Here is a 22,191-nt window from a genome sequence, read left to right on the forward strand (position 1 = left end):
TCTTATTCTTGGGCTTTCTGTGTGATTTCACGCAGATTATCCACCTCTCTGTGCCCTGATGTCTTCCTTCTGCAGAACTAAGAGAATACTACTAAGAAGTTTTGTAAAACACTTTGGATAAGCAGAGATTAATTACATGGATATAGGCATGATCCACCATTCTCTGAAGTCAAGGGAAAGCTTCTCATTGATATAACATATTTTGAATTAAGCCCTGGAGGAATAGTTACATTGTATATGATGACCACATTAGACAAAAATTATTTAGGCCAGCATCTTTCAAATAGCTAAATATGTGCTGAAGTTTACTTTGATTTGTGCAGTTCACATGTCTACACAGGAATTTGCAGGATTAGGATCAGATGGGCATCTTTCAATAGGCAAGGCTTGAAGCTATGAAAACAACAGCTTCGTGGAAAGTCTATGTGAAAGTCCTCACTCTCACTATGCCGTTATTGCCTGATAAAAATATATTTCACCAGAGTTAATGGGAAATCAGTAATTTTTCATAAATAAAGATTCCTTTCTAATGGGGAAACCCAAAGAAGAACACTGTTGCCTTGACAGCATCATCCTGAAATACTCAAGTATTAAAGTATCAGGTATGGTCAAGAAAGTTGCAATATCTATTTCATATTGGATACTTATCACCTTTATTGTGTTGGCATGCACTCGTCTCTCACCTGTGACTATCTGTCACAGAAAGTCATGTGCCAAATAATACATGAGAGATATCTGAGCTGACTTAAATGCACATGGTATTTTTCTTGCATATTTTCATGACTACTGAAAGTTGTTAGATCTATGGCCTAGAAAAAAGAGCATTCTTCCATGGTATGTAGATATTAGCAAAATAAGTACTGTTTTTCTAGTAAAGCATTTCCTAACTGAGCAGAGGGATCACCTCTACAGAATGGTTGGAGGGAGTCCATCCTCTTACAGCTTAAGTCTCAATGTTTGAACTCAAACTTTGGCCCTTCTGACAGGCTTTGCTGAGGGTGCCTACCAGGGGCACAGCACAGCTGCTCCTGAGATGAAGACTCTTAGGTCCACATCAGGAGTGGTTGTCTCTCTTGCTGGCTGCTGACTGCAGAATACTGAAAGCCTGATTTTTCAGAGGTGCTGCACTGGGGGCCAAAAATGAGCAGAAGCTGCAAGCCTGAAATGTTGCAAAGAATCTCAAAAGTCTTTAAATAAAAAAAATTAATCTCTTACTGGAAAAATAGATACCACCAGCCTCTGTGAACCCAAAGCTAAGTTTTGTGCTTTCATTTCCCTTTTCATTTACATTTCATTTACAGTTTTTCTGTAGACTGCCCTAGATGTAATAAGAATCAGCAGAAAATAAAGCAGCACTACAATGGCATGCTGCTAATTGCTTCTGATCCGTTAGAGGGAAGCTTTTGTATACAATGTACTACATACTTCCTTCCAATCTCTTCTAATCATTTCTTTGGATGAAGATGATGTACACTCTGCTCCTGACAGAACAAACTATTTTATTGACAAACAAAACGAAACAGACTGATCAGTGAATTTATTACTAACATTTTTATTAACAAAGGCAAAGTAGAAACTTTTGGGGTTTTTTCCCACCAGACGTTAGGAGCCATAACTTGGGCTGGTCAGTGAACGTCTAGGTAGACAGTTCCCATCATTGTGCTACATCACACCAAGAATTTGGTTTCCTTCTCAAGACAGGCAGCAGGACAAGAGACAACCCACATGATATAAATCATCAAAAATACCCAAATTTGCCAAAGAAATGTTGCCAAAGAAAACAAAGAGGAAAGACAGTAATCCTGCTGTGAGAATCTCAAGTTTCATCTAAATTAAAACTTCAGGTGCACTGAAAGATTGTGGGTGATTTCCTGTATTGGATAAGGAGATTGTTAATTGTCCTGCCTCAAATAGGTCTGCAGCCCTCCCTGAACTGCGGCATCCGGTTCCGTGAATTATCTTCCGTGGCCCTGTGGCTGCTTCCAATCTCTCATCACAATTGTAACCAGAGGATTTATGTCATGCTCTGACCCCATCCTTTAGACTACCTTTTCTGCCCAAAGGGGACATATGTGCTGACACATGGTTGTCTCATCCTAAGTTTTGACTTATTAGTTCCTTCAGTCTAATTTAGAGGCATTAGTACTGCCCCTTCGGAACTGTGCATCTCTGGCAGTGTAAAAGGTCCCAGGACGAGCCAAGAAACTAGCCCACAGTTCTGATGAATTGCTCTGGTTATTGAATGTTAGCGGCTCACCTCTAGCTTCTCATCTTTCCAAGCACCACCTAATGACAGAAAGTGCTTGAATGTCTCTCCTGCATCTGCATTCCTAGACGATACCTGGAGAACTCCATTCATGGACTATCCAGCCGGCTCATACATACTGTAATGCAGGGAAGCCAATGTCTGAATGGTGTCTGATTACACAGTATTAATTTTAGTTGTGAAAGTTTCTCAGGATTTGTCTCATCTGCACCTTTCAGATAGCAGTCAGCCTTCAAATATCATTTAAACAGATCAGGAAAGAGTTGCACTATATGAATAATTCAACTTCTACAGGCTTTAGAGGAGTTTGGTCTGAGTTACATATGGAGAACTACTGCTGCCCTCTACTGTATTATTATGGGTTGTGCCTCTGATACTCAATGAGGGCCACAAATATTCAAGCAAAATTTCTAGTCTTACCCAGAACTTAGAGTGCTTAATATTTCCATGTATAGATAAAATCATTCAAAGGGTCTGTTTTGAATTCATCAGCATATTCTGATTCTGCAGAGGCTAGGTCAAATGGAAAAATCTTTATCTTTTTCACCTGATTTTGATTCTTAGAAGATCCGTGCAGGAGGTTGGACATGTTTCATTGCTTCAGCAAAATGTTGTCTCCTCTTCTGATAATAAATAGCCATCAAAAGAGTAAGAACCATGGAGTGAGAAACCAACCTTGGGGCCAAAATTACTCCATCAAGGTTCTGCCTCGGACACACTGTCTCTGATAGCCTGAACTTTAGCTTAGATTATGATGGACAGCTAAGCCGTAGTTCAATTGAACTAATCTTTCCTTAGCCTCAACTTACTTACAAAGGATACAGCTCATGATACTCTCAAAAAGCTAGGTTTATTTTTCACTGATGCTAGGAAGAATAACATGAACGCAAACTTGCTATAGTCATCCACTACACAAAAGGCTCCAAATAGGAATAGGTTATTTTTTCCCAGCTCTCCACAGACTCCAATAACCTCAGCCTTTATAATTTTCATCTCCATGCCTCCGAATACGTTGCACTGCTTGTAGGTTAGAGCACCTAATTTTAGAATTATTTTTTGCTTCCCAATCTCATAAACCCAATTACTTCCCTCCTGCAGTGCTCCCTGCACTGGAATGCAACTATGCTGTCACCAATACACAGTACTAAACTGAAAAACTTATCAGGAGACGGGGATAAATAAGTAGACGGTAGCAGACCAGTATATTAAATCCAGAGACACAGCCTTCCTACTCAAGGGAAAACTCAGATTGTTCTCACTAATTATCTATGAGGGTCTCCAAAGGAATTAGGTGCACATTGCAAAGGAGGCAGACTAAGAGCCTGGCTAATTAAAAAATTGTACTTCCTTCCAGTAAATGCAGTTACAAACAAACGCACCAGGTGTCCACATGTGTTCCAAGTCCCTCATTTGGTGGCTACCATCCTGGTTAACACTCTAAACCAGAGGAACCTCCAGAACTAAAACCACAAGCTGTAACCACTTTACGTCAAACCTGAAACTTCTCATATGAGGGCTGACACAGTGTTATATCTGTAGTAGATGGGACACCTGAAAACGAAGTTCTTCGTGGTTCCCCATTTCTTCCACAAGCTTTATTATGTAAAGGCTTTTTTCCCAGTAAAAGTGGACTATTAAAAATCACTAAAGCTGGAGTCAAGCGATACAGCCCAGCTCCAGACCTGAGCTCAAGGCTTAGGTTCTTTCCACTGAACAGTTTCCTGGAGGGAAATGAGGTAACAGTTTTGCTTCTCATATCTCAATCACAGTGTGACAGGAGGGTCCTCTGCATTTTTGCCCCTTAAACATTTCAGTGATGACACAGAGGGATCCATGCATAGCTCAAGGGTTGCGGCTCAGAGGGGACTCATCATGGCCATGGGAGATGGAGATCAGTACTGACAACAAGAGATACGCATCTCTAAAAAGATTTGACCAGTTTCAGTGAGAACGCTGAGAACTCCAACTAAGAGTCAACAAAAGAGAGTGTTCAGATGTTTTCTGCCTTCTCATTTCTGAACACATAATTTACCTTTTCAGCATCAAGATCATCTGGCCACATTTAAGAAGAGAACTCTCATGTCATAAGTTTTGGCAAACTTATGGTTGCCAAAGGTGATGCCATTCAAATTACATATATCAGTCAAATAAATATACCAAATCTGACACAGAACAAGCAGTGCAATAGACTCTGCACATCTCCATTAAAAGAGAAACATAGAAACCACAGATCCAGAGAAACTAGTACAGTTGATTCCCTAACATATACTTTCCTGAGAATTGCAAAGTGAAAACACTGAAAATATTTCTGAAAATTAGCAACTTTGCTCTAAAATCAGCAGAAAACCCCCCTTCCCTATGAGAATTTTTTTTATTCTCTGCTGTTGCATGAGGACATAATGGGACATGGCCCAATTCTTAAACTCTAGCTTACAAAACACCTACCTCTAGGACTTTCCCAGTAATGAACTGGTGACATGCTTCACATTTGACTCCAAAAAGAACTTGATAGTCCTTTTCACAGTAAGGAGCACCATCTCTGAAAAAGAAAATCCACAAATTACAAACCACCTTTTAAGAAACAGGTTACAGTGCGACTTATCCTCTTTCCTCGTCTGCAGTCTGGAGCTCCTACACACAGCAACAGGTAAATGGGAGAGAATTCAAGGGAAATATTTTGTAGTAGAAGAAAAAAAAAAAATCATATTCTCATTAGTTCCTCTTAGAATTATTCCTTAAATTCCCACCAAGAAAAGGCATCCAGTACAAACCACTGAAGTAAACCTCATTCTTCAGGACATTCTTTAGACCTACAGGTGGTGCAATTCTAGGCAATTAGTAAAACTACGTCCATGGGGATGAGCGAAGATCACAGTCTCTATCACAGGCAGGTATTTTTTGTTCACTTCAGCAAAAAAAAATCTTTGGTAGGCTGCAAGAGTATAAGCAGTTACTTTTAAGTGTAAGGTTATGTAGTTTTTTAGTATGAACAATGAACATATAGTACAAATGGAAACACTAGTCAGCTGAGGAGTATTTCTCAGGCGCTGAACTTCCTTTGAGAAATTACAGATGCTACTTTTTATTAAATATTATACACCCTTTAATGACAGGTTTGTGAAACATACATTGTTTCCCTATTTTTTCTCTGTTATATGCTTGAAGGGGGGAACAGATTATATCTTCATTCCACCTATTTTATCATTACACAACTTTTCCCCATCCTCTTCTTCTACATTTCCTTCTGCTCAAAAATCTCATCATTAGTTTCTTACATGGAGATGAGAATCCGTGTCAGGTCAGTCACATCACCACATTTACTCTATTCTCTAGCAAAGGCAAGCAATAGGCAGGTTCCTACTTTTTCCTCCTCAAAAATCACATGTTGGAAAGCAAAATGGTGCAAAGCTTTATCTGGCTAACACAGAAAACATATGCAGGAATTCACCTAATCTTTTGTGGGAACATGGAGATATACCCCTTTCCATACTGGTATTAAATACAGGCTACTATCATATAACACCACCTTTCAGTTGCGCTTTTCAGTTTACTTTCCTTTCCCAACTCAGCTCTCACTGGGAACAAAGATTTTGGTGCATACAGAAAGGTAGTCAAAACTGGATTTTGAAAGGAGAACTTTGCTGCAAGCTCTCCTCCATTGGCAACAAGAGCTCATGACAAGAGGACAAGAGAGATGCAGAGGGTACTCACTTGCTGATGTATTCGCCGGTTAGGACCTTCCCGCAGGCTTTGCACTTAAAGCACCCCAGGTGCCACTGCTTATCCAGAGCTAGCAATGCTTGTCCATTTTTTATGTCTCTTCCACAGCCAGCACAATCTGCAGATAAGCAAACAAATGCATTTGTTGTCAGTTACTTCGTTCATTAACCCCCATTAACCACCCACTGCAACACTTGATAACCAAATGGGAGAATTACACAGCAATGCAAAGGTACATCTTCCTTTCCTCAAACATTTCCCAGGTCCTGTACAAAGATTCAATCTTTGTCATTATAGACATACTCAGTAGAAGAGGGAAAGTACCTCTTCTGTTTTTCATGCTGTTTATGATTCAAAGACTGCCAGGCAAGCTCTGTACAGACTTCAGGTTTTGTTAGGAACGAGCTACAAAACCCATCACCGCTAAAAGTTCCTGTCTTCTAAAACAATCAGTGTAATTTCTCATTTTGCTTTTAGCAAGATCTTAACTGCTTACATGAAGCCAAATAAGGAGGCCTGAGTCAGCATCACCAGGATTGCTGCACTTCCCCGTTGGGTGGCAGCAAAGCCCAAAGTGTCCACCGAGCTCAGGGGCGGTGGCACGTCTCAGCCGGGACCAAGGGGAGAGACCTTTTTCCAGGGAGGGTCCAAGGCAAGGGTTACAGCAGTATGACAGCAGCAGAGGCTGCATGGCAAGGCATATTGTCTTCCACCTGCAGGTGTGAGAAACTTCTCATGGTCTCTAACCAGCACAAGGATTCCCACTCAGGGATTTTTGTACTACCTCGGTAGTCAACACTTTTCACAGCAATTCTGAAAGACTGTGATGGCAGAATGCAAACCTGAAGCCAGGAGCATTGAATGCCTTCTGTCCCAGAGGATGCCACAATGTCTTACGTCACATCAGAATCTCTGGCTCACCCCCAAGCTCCCATTCCTCTCCATTCAAACGTAAAATAAAGAGATTTCCTGGTGGGGGGCAATTCAGCACATGGTAAAATCTGAAGAGTCTGATGGAGCAGACAGCACTGAACTGCAAGGGTTGTGCTACAGCTTCTGTGCGCAGCCTCAGGGGACAGAGGGACTGAGGTAAGGGAAGGCCTAGAAGACCAGTGATGCAGAAAGGGAACACTCATCAGCTGAGGCACACATGGAAACCACAGAGGACACAGCCTGGAACAAAGGATTTTCTGTATTTTAATATCTTGAATCTCAGTGTTCCTCTGATGAATGTAACAACCTCCACACACACACCTGCAACATCAACAAACTGAGACCAACAAGAACAGAACATTCTGAGCAGTTAAAGCCCAGGCACCAGGGAGAAGATCACCCTGGCTGCACTGCTCAAGCTGACTGAACAGGTACAGCCAGAAAACCTCTCCTCATGGGTTTACAGCCCAGACAACAGCAGACCTTGCAAAAGCGTGAGTCCAAGTTTATCATCACAACTGATGATGAGAGGAGAGTCCCTCTTTTTGACATTAAAGGGCCTGACTTTTGTTTGCTGGATAATGGGCCGAGAGAGCTCCAAATATATGCTGTGCATTCCTGCTATCCAGGTCCCAATCTGCAGTACATCCTTCTTTCTGTCAGCATTCTTCTCCTCAAATCCCTTTAAAAAAGGGACTAAGCACCATGGTATCTTGTGATAAAATGTGAGTCACAGACTGTTGACACGACTTGGACTTGAAAAGCAACCCTGCGATGTCCTAATACCACGACTTTGCTCTAGAGGACAAAAGTTACAAATTGAAATCATGAAATGACAAGGACTGATGGCATGCAATAGATGCCTCTGCCCTTCTGTGCCAGCTCAAGGGTCCACAGCACTCCGTAAGGACAGCAAAGGCTGTAACAGGTCACTGAGGGAAGCTCTGGAATTTCCAGCATGGGGCTGAGGTGGGGACAAGCAAACATCTGTCAGGGTGGCTTTGGTAGGCTGGTCTTGCCTTTGGTTTTGGGAGGATACTACATCATCTCTTGAGGCCCCTTCCAGCCTGCATTTTCTTATGCTATATCTGAAACCATGCAATTTGCCTCCTGACTGTGACAAGAAGTGGGATCTTTCCTCCAGTCTCAGTGGGTGCTGAACTGCAGTTTTAAACAGGACTTGTTTCTCAGCTTCCTAGCACTGCTGCTTCTCCCTCATGGGCCAGCTTCCACATTCCTGTCCTGGGGCCTTGCCAAACTGTGATACATTCCCTGTTACATTAATCCCTCAGAAAATCTGCTGTGTTTTCCATGGTTTTTTCAGCTTTATCCAAGAAGCTTCTGTGAAGCTGAATCTTCTCAGATATGGAACCAAGGAAGAGATTTTTAAAGCACGTAGTTTTGCTTCTAACTGAATTTCTGAAGCACTCAGAGTAGAAAGATTGCCTTACATGAAGGGACTGCCTAGTCCGGTATCTTTATATTTATTGGTGCCAAAATCAGTTACACAGAGGAAGCAGGGATCCATAAAGTATCTATACCTGTTTAATTGCTTCTTGTAAGCCAAGGATGGCATTGCCACACTTCCTGTTGTGCTCACGTGTAATACAAGGGGTTGACAATATGCTTTTATTATTCTATAGCAACAATGGCATTTACTTACTCTTTCTGTGTTCCTTGAAGTGTTTTGCAAGAGTAAATTAACATTGGTATTTCCATTCTGCTAATATCACTGATATGTTGAATGTCTAGAATCAAAGTAAACTAATAGCCCACTACTGTCTTATTAGGCTGAGATGGCTTTTAACTAAACCTGATTTTAACTCTGGCAACAGTTGGGTATATACATGGAAAGCTAGCAATTGTAATTATCTCCTAAAATAGAAAGCAAATAAGGCTGGGCTGGGCTAAGAAAAGACCATTTGTTCATCCAAATTCTACAAATAAAAGTCATTTACGATCTCAGGCCTGCATGAGGCACATTAAAGCCTTTGGCTGAATATCACCAGCGGACAGCATATGCAGGCAGGATATCAGCATCACACTAAGCACAATCTGCATCAGCCTAACCTATAGCCAGCACATGCTGCAAATAAAAGCGCCGCGAGGTAAGACTAGCTGTCCACAACCATATGCCAGAGAAGACTTGTACTAAAAAATCTGAAAACCCTTCCCAAAATTTTGTGCAATGGTTCCCAGCATGGCGCTCTCTGGCTTCATACCTCAGTCTAACAGACTGCACCTCTTGATCATGAGCTTTCTTGTGCTTTCGTTCTATCATATAACCCAGATTCTTTCCTACTCCCATTGCTTGGACATCCACACATTGGTCTGTGCCAGCATGAGGAGGAAAGTGCAGTGTACTGGTTAAAACGCAGAGTAGGCAGTACAGTTCCTGTATGCACTTATGATCTAAAGAGAGGTATACCACAAAAAACACTATGTGGAATTACATTTCAGCTGAAGGAAGACTTAAGACTAGACATTCCATGGCACTGATTCCCATAAGAAATAGGAAGTAATGCATGTTCATATGCGTTGTGTCCAGGCCCAGAATCTTTAGCTGTGTGACAGCCATTTCTCAATAAAAGCACCGCAGTTTGACTTCGGTAAGGACCCGATCATTAGAAGGTTATCCAGGAATGTCAGCAAAATAATGTATTCTCCCAAAATAAATCCTAAGTGGGGGAAAAAAAGATTATATCTGAGAACACTGGACATATAGTTACCCAAATCACGAGGTAGCTTCCCTGGGCTGCCCGTGATGCCAGCAGCAGCCGCCTCCACAAGCAATGTCCTTGCTCAGACATTGTGTATAAAAATTGAATTCATTCTCTCTCATAACAGCATTAGCTGACAGCACCATTTTTTAACCAAGCAAAAGCTTCTTGCATGATTCTCTGCCAGAGGTGCTTAAACATACCTGTTGTGTCTTTCACATACTCTGGCTAGGCCTGCTCAATCTGAACATATACCCTAACATATTTAAGCTACAGCTCTTGAATACAATAGCCCCAAAGGGTGTCATATTTGATGTGTCCAAATATAAAAGCAAATATCAATGCCTGGAAAAAAGGGTTGTGATGTGGAGTCAAGCAGCCCCAAAGCATGGAAAGGTGCGGGGACAGGACAAGGGTAAGTAGCACGGCACTATATTATATAAGATTCAGACCTCCACCCCCGCAAGCACCTTAAGCAGCCTCACTAAAAGATGTAGGCCAGGCTGGGCTGCCATCCATGACACCTTGCTTGTAAAGATGCAATGAGAAAATGCATTTCCCTTTTTAGTGTCTGCATCACCCCAGGCATCCAGGAGTGAAACATCCTGCACAGCAACCCATTCGTCACTGCCTAAATTAAGCGGTGGATTTTCTTCCTTTGCCTCCCTCCCCTGCTCTCAGCCAATAGCAGGGAGCCCAGATCACAGCGAAGGCGGTGGGCTCCAAGCTCATACAGCTGTATTAACCCTAAGCACACTGCATATAACATTACCTACTCCCATTTGGATTGCTTTGAAAATTTACTAGCACTTATATCTTTATTTAACACACTCTGCTCACCCCATGTAACTTACAAAGGGGAAATCATTGCTACCTGCTTTAGTCCTAATGAACATGGTTATGCAAAGTCACAGGCAGGGAGAGTTTTACGTGAACACACTGACTCTGCTCGGTGCAGGATTATCTCGGTGTACAGATCTAATTGCAGTCTGGCTTAACGATGCATAATTAAGTCACCAAAAAGTGCCTTTCAAACCTGATGGCCGTTAGTAACGTATGTCTAAAGTCTGAAGCTGCCACAACTCCTAAGAGTAATACTCTTTTTACACTCCTTTTGTTACTGTTCCTGTCCCTATAAAATACAGGTAAACTAGTTTTATAAAGGCAGCACCAGCAGGCTTCTGCCCTGAAACAGGTAAAGCTGAGCTGAATGAGGGGGATTTGTACTATTATTATTATTATTCTAATTTTTGAAAGAAACAAGTTTTCATTGGACTTTACACAGAAATACACTGTCAAACCTAGCTGGACCTAAAGAGCAAGCTACGAGAAAGAGTGGTTTGGAAGTGAAGAAAGAAGCAAATATTATCACTGAAGTTAAGGTCAAGAAATCTTTAATTGTAAATAACTCTTAGCCACCTTGAAAAACAGCTTACCTCCCAATAATTCTCCTGTGGCAATTTGAAGGTTGCACAATTATAATATCTCATGGAGTTAGGAAGACCAGAGTTTTTCCTCAGTCACCCTTTAACCACAGATCAGGCAATGCCTTCTGAAGCCTTGTTTTAAAATTTAAAATTTAAAGTTTTGGCAATATCACACAGGCTTTTCCAGATCATCAAGATATTTCTGTCAAAGCTAAAAATAAAAACTCACTTTGTCTGTTTACAGTACAATAAATGCTTTCAAAGTTTAAAGCATAACCATTTGATCATCAGGGCAGCGATGAGCTCTGGAAGACAGAGAAGAACATTCAATATTGGGAATTTTACATCCAGGATTTAGATCTGAGTATGTAACTCAATTTTGCAGTGAAATCTGCTGCCAGACCCTTCCTCTTTGCCAATGCAATGATGGGAAATGTTTGTCAGAACAAAATGCACTACTGCCCTTTTGCTAAAGGCAAAACAAACCCACGCGGGCAGCCTTGTACTCCTGAAATCCAACAATAAGAGGCTGGGCACATTCAATGGAGGGAAATAAATTTCCCATGGGAAGTGGAATAGAGCTTTGACAGTTTATGATAAATGGCAAGTTGGGAAAAATTTTTATTTTCAAAATAAATATTTAGAGAAAATAAAATTATTTTAGTTCATTAAATTATGGGAAGAAATCACAACGGCATGAACTGGCATTCTTTGCTTGCAACAGAAGTCCTTGTTAACCGCCTGTGAGCACCTAACATTGACTTGCCTCTTTAAGAAACCTGTTAATACACAGCTTGGATAGATGACTGCAGTAAATAGCTTTCATCATCTGATGTAATTTAAAGTGATTTGGAAAGATGAGTGCTTTTCCCCACCTCTAGTTTGTTAACACAATACTATTTTATCAAAGGAGTTTTTATTTTCGCCCTCTGTATTGATTTAAGCGTTTGTGTTAGTCTTCTACACAGGAAAAGGAAACAGAATTTCCCTTCTTTCTACATCTTTCTACACCTTCTTCCCAAAGGAGGCCAAACCAATTGACCTTTTAACGTCTTACATCTGCAAACTGTCCCGGCAAGCAACGTACCACTAGGTTAGCCTTTTTGCATAACATCAGCCTCAGCTCCTTCTTCAACCCAATCTTTCATAGAGGTGTCTGAACTGAAAACCAAAGCGTGAATGAAATAGGAGGAGGAAGAAAGAGCAGACGTGCTACAAACTAATTAAGAAAAGAGTTTTTAATTGTTCTGTAAAAGAAGGATAAATATTTGTTTTTCCAGCTGAGTGCCCCCAGAGTCCCAGCTGTAAAACTACTCTGATGGATAAACCACAGCAAGGTATATCTAAGCTGAGGCTGGTCTTCACCCTGTTATTTCTTCTACCACACTTCAGTACTCAGTGCAGCTGAATTCAAATTCACAATCCCAACTCAGAGTACCCCAAGTGAATTGCTCAGTTAGCAAGTGAGCTTCAGTGTTTAATACCCAGCTCATGGATAGCACAGCGTGTCTGCAGACTGTTTTTGGTAATTTCAATTGTTACTTTTGGGAAACAAGCAATTCAAACAGGGTACAACTTCCAACAATAGGAATGAAACATAAGGCAACTTTCAGGAAGGTTTTTATGCCCTGATAACCTGTGGCAAACTAAGGTTTAGCTAACATCTAATTCACATTTCACGTCCTTTTTAAGTGACCTCTGATTTCTGACTTACTACGTGGCAGGCTTTCTGAACAGGACAATTCCCAGATACTCTTATCTCTGGAGATATCCTCTGTTGTGTCTTCCCCATAGTGATGCCTCCTCATGCTGCGCCCATTTACTGAGCAATTCCCTGCATTTTCCCCAGAACTGTCTCCGGAATTACCTTTTGATTAGTACTTCTCTGGCAAAAGCTAAGGAGTTGGACATGTTTTGATTCCAAGTTCCAGACGGGGTTATGCTTAGACAAATAAGAACTGATATTTATTTAGTACATTCGTATAGTCTATTCACAATTGTTTCTGCCCAATTTACATGTAACACAAAAGCATACAAAAGAAACGGGCAAACTGGACTGAAAACACTTTCCTGAAAAACAGTAAATTTTGTCAAGGAACATTTTCTGATAGAAAACTTGTATATCAGAAAATTCCTGCCCTGCAGCAGAAATTTTCTATATTTCTATATTCTCAATACAGCTGCTGCTCTCTGTTACCCAAAAGTTAAGTCTGTAACAATGCTTTATTTCCAGAGAAGGATCTAAGGCAATTTATTATAAAGCAGAAGTGAAAATACCCACCCTTGTAAAATAACAAATAGCTGACTAAATGGAGGCTACTCAAGTAATTTAGCCATTGTTATGAAACATAAACAAGGACTAAAATTAATCCAAGAAAGCAATTCAAATGATAAAAATGCCCCTAAAATTGCAAACATTCTTCAAAAGAATACGTCTTCTTGGAGTAATCATAAAAATGAGCCAGAGTCATTGGAAGGATTTATCAAGGGAAGAGCTGCATATTCTTAGGTGTAAGCTAATGGCTTTTGCCAGCAAGGAACTGTGCTTGGGTTTGCATAATATTCCTGAATTTTGTATCATTTCATGCATGTTGATTTGCTCATTTTATTTTTGGGGGGGTGGGGGTGCGGGTGGGGGAGATGGAGTGGGTAAAATTTTAGATCCACTGTATGCTCAATATATTAGGTCATAAATATAGTTGCTGTGCAAGGTCCTTACAATCAAATTTGGATTAAAGTAAGAAAAATTAAATATTCATACTTAAGCCTCAAGGATTTAATTTAAAACCAGAATTTTAAATTTTGATTTAATCAGAGTTAAAAATCCAAATGGGATGTGAAAACACAGAGGAGAAACTTGCTTCCTTTTTCCTTTCTACGAACAAAATCAGGTATGGTAAGATCTGCCACTTTAAGAAACTTTAAGGACATGGTGATCCAAAGTAAATAGTTTTGTAAGCTACAGACCCTTGACAAATCAGTAGTTCCAAAGTTAAAATATGTTTTAATGCATCTACTTTCTTCATGTGTCTAGATTTCAGGTAGTTTCTGAAATTAAAAAAAAATCCACAATGCTATTTTATGCATTCTAATTAAATTTCAATTTCAATTCAAATGGAGCTTGACATATATCACAAGCAAAACCAGTCATTAGGGAAAAATACAGATGTTAAAAAATAAGCTGAATTTATGCAGAGATACATTAGTTTAAGTAAATGTGTACAGAAATGGAGTATCCTCATGCTTATAAATTACTTTTATAATTAAAAACCAAAATGTAAAACAAGGTTACAATCAATTATACTAATCAAGCTTTCCTGGATCCTTAGGTAAACCATGATTAAAATCAGTGATTTAAATCACAGTGTTTGAAATCAATCCACAATGATATCTGTGGTATGTCCTTATTCTATGGTAAATTAAAAAAAAAAAAGTATAGGGGTACATGAGCCCCTTCTGTCAAGTCCTTAAAATCCTCACCTGAATCTCCAGTACCTAAACATAGGTATGCAGGCTTGAATGCCACAGAGAGATGGAGTGGTTTTGTATCTTTAGCAGGTAAGCCAGGAATTACAAAATTAGAAAATATTTGTGTTATAGCACACAAAAATATTAAACCCTTAAGGTTCAAAATTATTCACAAGATTTTAAATTTACATTTCAAAAAATGCGTGTTCAAAACCAAAATTGTTGAGCCTAAGTTCCCCAGTGCATTTACTGGAGTTTATGGATATTGTGTGTATCTCAAGGCAAAACCAGTCTCAGTGTCTTACACTAAGGCCTATCCACATCTGCGCCAAGTATTTGTACAATACCTATTATACACTATGTAGCTTTGACACACAGTGTGAAATTGTAGGATATTTCCTAAGAATGAGCTCAAAATCATGTGTTGGATGTTGCTTAACACCCTTTAAAGCCAAAAAGCACTGAAGATGGCTTCCTTACAAATAGCCAGCCAACTCTTCCCCTTCACTTTTTAAGTCTTCCCTATGGACTTGAAGTTTTCAGACAGCTCAGGAAAGACGGATAAAAAAAAAAATAATGAAAACTGAGTCAAATGTGGCTAAGCAGTTACAAATCCTAGCTGCAGACTTTTCACAAGAATTAAGATTAAAAGGAATTTTGCATCCATTTTATCCACTCGGCTAACTTCTAATGCAGAAGTTTGTGATGCCTACAAATCAGCTCAGACATTATTTCTGAATACTGGGAACAATCACCTATAACTTTGTCTAATGAAAGGACAGTTATGGCCCAAATATAAAACTGCATTAAGAATTAGAGGCTCTTTAAAGGAGGACTGCAAAGCAAATTTGCTCCTTCTCCATTCTGATGCTTCATTGTTTCAAAAGCAACCCACTTCCCTCCCCACTTTCAGGACAGTGAGGCAAAAGATGATTCCCATTTTTTCCTGCCCGCCTTTTTCTTCAATAGGTAAGGTATGTTGGCCCTGCTCTACTTCAGCATTATCAGAAACCTTGTTGGAAGTTTCAGATATTTACTGGGAGCTTTACTGCATCTTATTTGAAGAGATAAGGCTATTGAATAATTAACAAAGATATTCTCCCACAAGTTCATTAGGCATTAAGCTTATTATTTGTATCACAATAGAGCTAAGATCCCCAGTTGTGAGCCAGGATCCAACTCTGTTAGACTCTGTACTGATAGGCATGAAAGCATTTGTCCCAGAAAACTTAAATTCTTTGAACCAGAACATAATGTGCAAAACAGGCAAGGACAAACATGCAGAACAGTGTTGTGAAATCTCCGCATGGAGGCCGGCTGGTCAGGGAACAGCTGCACCAAAGATTATTTATGGCACTGGCCATTCTGAAAACTCTGGTCCATGTCTTGGCTGTACGGTAATGCTCCGAACTCATGAAAGACTGTTACAAAGAAAGGGGATTCGACATATCTTCCCCGTGCATCTTTCCAAACAGTACCATCACTGGATATCTCGGTGTACATAGGACGCAAGCACGTATTTCACTGAAGAAGAGGAAACTGTGAAAGTCTCCAACATCATTTTAAAAGAAGATGAATTTTTCAAATGAAAACTCTTGCTAGGTGATTGTAACGCTTCACTTTCTTTTGGATAGGGAGTTTTTTCCTAATCATCTAGAAAGCCCACTTTTCATTTGAAATGCAATTTCTTAATTATTTCATGCACACCACTAAAACGATCCAACCTTTCAGCAAAAATGTAATCAGAAATAACTAAAACTTCCTTACCAGCACCCAGACAAGGAACCAACAGAGAACGGGCTCAATCTCAAGTAAAGAAATAACATAACATTCTTATTACTGAAGTGCTTTACCGTGGAGCTAGTGAAGTGGAATGCCTAAGGGAAAATTCTGTTTGATGAAGAGGGAAAGGTGCTCAAAGACACATAGTCTCTTCAGAATTTCAGATGATCCCTGAGCCAGAAGACTGCTGGTTCGAGTTCTGCCAGCGCAGACTGCTGGCACCACCTCACGTGCCTACCCCAAGTGTGTGGGATCCCTCTACGGCTGCTCTGCTCTTGGCTGTACTTCCCATGATATCTTTTGTGCATTCAAGAAGAAATGCAAGCCAGCATGGTTCTTTTCAAAAATTAAGGTCTGACTAAACTAGGGATTTTCATGTTCGGATGTCCACATCAGTTCACTTACCAGCTGCCTTGGTGAGAACTCACTGATAGAATGCTCTAATGGAAAAGTACCAAAGAGGGTAAGCCTGTTAACATTGCCAGTCTACTTGCCTCTGCTTCACATGCTAATGCAAATAGAAATCCAGAGTGTGTACCCTCAGTCACTACTCATTTGGCCACTAGGGGAGTAAAATAGTTTGAGATGCTGGAAAGACTTATCATAAAGCTCATTCTACTCTTTCGAAGATACCTAACCCTAACATGGATGAAGAACAAGGGTTTAAGCAGACTTTAAGTTCTTGGATTTCTCCTTACACCAGTTAAAACCACACAAATATTCTAAATTTTATGATTTTAGCATCAAAAGGTAAGACTCAGGCAGTAGTACAGTATCGAGGACTGCATCATCTAAGCACCATACTATATTCAATTTGCTTATAACCACAACATACTAGTAAGCTAGGCCAGCAATAGTTTTTCATTTTGCTGGTAAAGAACCGACCCTTTAAATTTAAGTACCTACCCTGATACATAAAACATGTATGAAAAAACCAGAAAGCTACCCTCAGAATTCCCAGGTCCAGGGGGAGTAACCACTAGACAATCACTCCTCTGACAACATGGAAACAACAAACCATGAGTTGCCAAACAACATAAAATAATAGCAACAACAACAAATTGTTTTACTTTAGGTTTAAATCTTTTACACTCTAAATGACAGCATGAAAGTAGGAAAAAACCCCATATAATAACTTCCTGTCTTTGGCAGAATCTTGAAAACCCTGAACTATCCAAGCCATTAACATCACACTTTTAGTCAGTGTTATCTAGCTGTCCCCTGATTCTGTGCTGCTCTACATCTGTCCCAGTCACTTTGCTTTATAGATCACGTCTCATTTATCAAGCTGTCATATGAAATAAAATAATAATAACAAAAAAAGAACATCACCCATTTCTTTTGTCTGCAAAGCTATTTACAGGTATTTGGTATTAGATTACCTGCTGAATTAAATGAGTGAATGAAAATCCCAAAGCTAGTGTATTATGTACATCTAGCAGTGTCTAAGGAATAGAGTCGACTAAATTATGAATTATGACTACTCCATAATATTTGTATACTGAAAAACATTGTCTTATAGAATTAGAATAGAAAAGGAATTATGAAATAGTTCTTCAAGAAAATAGCTATAATTGTTCTGGGTAATCTATGTGAAGTGAAAGAAAATATATTGATATAATTAAGGTAAATAACTACCATGGACCCAACTAACATTAAACAAAAAAGGAAAATTGATTATTCACTATTTTTCCTTCTGATTTGCATTGCTGTGCACTATAAAAGAGTATAACAATATTTAGGTTCATGGTATTCAATATGTTAACCCCTGTACTTAGAGGCATTTGATTTCCCTTGAAATCATCCAGGAAAAGCTGTCAATAAGCCTTTCATTTATGTGAAGTAACAGACATCAGAAAACAGCACATCAACATTAATGCAGACATTCTAGTGAATACAAGGCTTCCTTTTACATTACATGAAGCAATCAATCCTGACATGCTTTCAGTCTATTGAATTTCCTCACTTCCAACTTACTTTGTTTTAAGGAAAGCCTCCTCTAGTAACCTACCTGGAAGTAATCAGGGGAAGCTGACAGCAATATAGGATATAAAATAGATGCATAGTATGAATCAGATTCTCTTCTAAAGGAACCTGCATTAAAAAAAACCTCATCCCTTCAAAAAAGGGCAAAGCATTAGAAAAAATTGATGTGTCTGATTAAGCCAGCAGGAGAGACATGGAAGCAATCTGGAACAGCTTATGCTAATTAAAATTTACTCTTCAGCGCCAGCAAGAAAGAATTCTCTGTAGCTAAGTCAACTTTTGCACAAAGCTAAAGCAGCAGCTGGTATATCTTTGAAGACAAAGGACACTTCATTAGTATTCCTTTAATTGAGTCTTTCTGAACTTATAAACACATGCTGGTCTCACTTTTATTTGTCTGTTTTGGAAAGTTTTGCTCTAAAATGACCAGAAGCACTATAATATATCTTCCTACAAGTCCTTCTCCAGAAAAGAAGAAGTTGTACAGTGGCAGGTACTTGCAGATTTAAGTAGCGCACTCTGAACTGTTACGAGCAGGAGCTCTCTTGCTGTGTGTACTGGTAAGGCAGTTTGCCCAGCAGGACCCAATTCTGATTAAAAAAACCAGTAAACCTCATCACAAGTAACAAGGGAGATTGTTTTATAATCCTTGCTACCTATGACTTCAGTGTGGAACCCCAGAAGCAATTCAATCGGAGACTATGGCGCGCAGTAGGTGACTCTCCGGCTCTTTTGCTTGCTCACTATCAGACAACTTCAGCCCATCATTTGCCAGGGGGCGTTTTGGCACCTGGAGTCACGTATCCAGGAAGCGGCCGCACTGCTGGACAAGTGCACCACTTTTTGAGAGCTAGATGTAGTGTGATCCAAATACTTCTGTCACTGAACACCAGTCGTTTGGGAACTAGTGCTGTGACACACTTAGAAAAAGAACGTCAGTGCTCTCCAAGATTCTTATGCTTTGCAGTTCCTTGCCAATTATGCCTCTGAAATATCAGTAATTCAAATACAATTTCCACATGATTCCTTTGTCTCAAAAGTATTGCTTGGGTGCCTGAAATACCTCATACATTTCTGTGTTGGTTTGTAAGTCTTGTAAGCATTTTTTCAGGTTCCTAAATTCTTCCTTAACTCATTAGGCCTGTGCATTTTCAGCTCAAAATCTACAGTTATAGTGGGAAATACTATTTAAAAGACAGAAAAGCATGATAACAAAAAAAGCCTCTCATTTTCCATTTTGCTAAGTGTCTGATTACGTGTTCTCAGGGAAATAGGATAACCTGAGATTCACTTGCCTCATCCACTGAGCACAAACATTATCCAACTTTGCCTTTATAATGCACTTCATAACCCTAGGATCATAAAGGCAAGTACCAATACAAAATACACAATGTCTCCCTGAAGGAAAACAGCATCAGTGGAAAACTACTTAATGTCACAAGGAAATCTGTAGCCATTTTGAATAATAAAACTATGCTGGGTAAATCATTACAGATTAGAGTGCTGAGTACAATCCAGCAGCAGAGAAAGAATCAGAAGTCCCTGAAGATTTAAAAAATTAACTATCAAAGGCAGAGATTAATATCAGTAATTTACAAATTATCTTTTAAAAGCACTAAAACCCAACAGCAAAGAAAGGTAATTTCCCTCCACAACTTTCTTCATTCTCTCTCTTTCCCCTTAACTTGTTTTCTCTCTTTTTTATAATGGTCTCCTGAAGTTATGATCACAGTATCATTGTGGTATCAGTCTACTGGAAACATAATCCTGACAACACTCCTTGAATTTTAAAGGACAACTTAATTAAAGTGTTAAATGTTAGAGTAAAATTAATTTCCTCTGACTTTTTCCTCTTTTGAATACTTAAACCTGTGCAATTACACATGGAAAAAATGGAATCTATCAACTCTGAAACCTCAGATTTCATCATGAGATACTTCTTCAGTGCCTATAAAAAAAAAAAAACCCCAGCCCTTTTAAAAACCCAGTCATTGGGGAAGAGTCATATGTTCATATTGAAATACGTATATATCTCTTCCCACCTGTAGTACCAGAAACTTTTAATGAAGGGGAAAAAAAAAAAAAAAAAGAAAAAAAGGTGTTTGCATTTCTAAAGGTGAAGAAAAATAAACAAAACCCCGAAAGATTGCATTAAGTTAGTTTCAACCAACTGTTGATGAGCCTGGGAAAGTGAGAGGCTTCAGAAAGAAGTTGGCATACTTACTGCTTGAGGCAGACAATTCTTTTGGACTGGAGGACATTGGCTGAGCACACAACTGACAGAGACAGTCCCTTCCATTAAAGGTAACTCGATCACCTGGTGGAAATGGGCGCCTGGAGAGTTAAGAAGAAAAATGTATTTTAGCAAAGGTTATGCCAGAAATTTTCCTCTCTTCTCTATGACTTGAGTTTACTGCCTTCCCCCAGTGCAGTCAATATTCTACAGAAACTCAGGCCAAATAGTTCTGCAATGTGGCCTTGGCAAATCCAGGCACTGGAGGAAATCCAATCCATGGATGCAAGCAGAGCAGAGGTTAGACTTGCTTTGGCTTGTATTTAGGTTTTAAAAAGTTATCAAACATACTTTATCTAAAGTGTAGACGACAGTGAAATCCACTTAGACACAACAGCTACATTTATGATGGTCTCAGCGTGATGTCGTGGATAGCAAGTGGTACAGAAAAGAACTCAAAGGAAGAACTGGAACTGGTCAAGGCGAGTGAAGGAATGTGAAGCTAGTCACTCATAAATGCTAAATTAATCTGTATTTAGCAATCAAATATATGATTATATTGCAATGGATATAGCAGTTTGCAAAAAAAAAATAATGAAATGTTATCCAGATTCATTCTCCCAGACATTTAAAATAGGTATCTACATTACAGGGCCACCACTGTAATTGCTACCTGTGCAGATAGTGTTAGGAGAAAGGCAAAGGCTGAATGCACTATGGAAGTTTCAGATTATTTGCTGAACACAACAAAATGTTAAGAATGTGTTAGGCAGAAGTTGACATTGCTTTTAACTTTTATTTGGTGTAAAAAACAAAGGATGAACAACATTTTGTATGAGCATTTCACTAGACTGAGAAGGTTCAGTAACTCCACATCCTTAGTAAGTAGCTTTAGCTGCTGCGTACAGACCCCCCTACACCACACCTCATTCCAGAACTGTGCTTAACAAACAAACATCTGCTTGTTTCCACAAAACGTTTAAGGCACTGTTCTATTTTCATTCCACTGCCATTCCTAAGTGGGTCATAAATAAATCAGCAGCAATACAGCATTTCATGAATCTATTCCAATGACTCATCTTTTGTTCACTCAACATAAAAAGTTTGATCCAAGTCAATGTACAGAAAATTGATGTTTCATACTGTATCACCTACTTTCACACTGTCATTGGGAAATAAATCTGAAACATACACATCATATGATTACCTACATGCAGTAAATTAACATGCTAATTAAAACCAAATTGAAAAATGATCAAAATACTTTCAACAGAAAGGGTCTTGAAAAATGTACCAGGTTATAGGACAAAGTACTTAAACTACTCATCAGAGATAGCCATGAAAGATTAGGGTAGCACCTAGCAAGTCTGCCACACTAACACCTAGACGCATCATATGATGGGATCTCCAATGAATCTCTGAATGTAGATTCTTGCCTTTCGTATTCCTGTCATCCTCCTGCATTAAGTGTCAGACAATTTGACTGCTTTCAGATTCCAACTTCTGGAGAACTCCACTGCCCTATTTCCCTGCAAGACTACAGGGGAACAGGCCTTGCCTTTTGGGTCCACCCTCTCTATGAAATCTACCTACATCTCTCCCTGATGCTTCTTATGTTTCCCTCAGGCGTTACACTGAAACTTGCTTAAGGAAAGT

At 39.5% G+C, this 22,191-nt stretch overlaps 1 protein-coding gene across 2 annotated transcripts in view; it reads right to left on the reverse strand.

Moving 5' to 3' along the window:
• The window catches only part of ABLIM1 (actin binding LIM protein 1), a 221,427-nt gene that overhangs the window by 74,334 nt on the left and 124,902 nt on the right, over positions 1–22,191 (reverse strand). For both annotated transcript variants that reach the window (XR_012662910.1, XM_075108029.1), the window contains 3 exons: positions 20,527–20,636; positions 5,978–6,104; positions 4,712–4,805 (listed from right to left, as the gene is read on the reverse strand). Coding sequence is in view for 1 of the 2 variants with exons in the window: in XM_075108029.1 (XP_074964130.1) it covers positions 4,712–4,805; positions 5,978–6,104; positions 20,527–20,636 (331 nt within the window). In the remaining variant the exon portion in view is untranslated. The remainder of the gene's footprint in view (positions 1–4,711; positions 4,806–5,977; positions 6,105–20,526; positions 20,637–22,191) is intronic.

Source organism: Phalacrocorax aristotelis, chromosome 12 (genome assembly GCF_949628215.1).
Source record: "Phalacrocorax aristotelis chromosome 12, bGulAri2.1, whole genome shotgun sequence".
Classification (NCBI taxonomy): Eukaryota; Metazoa; Chordata; class Aves; order Suliformes; family Phalacrocoracidae; genus Phalacrocorax; species Phalacrocorax aristotelis.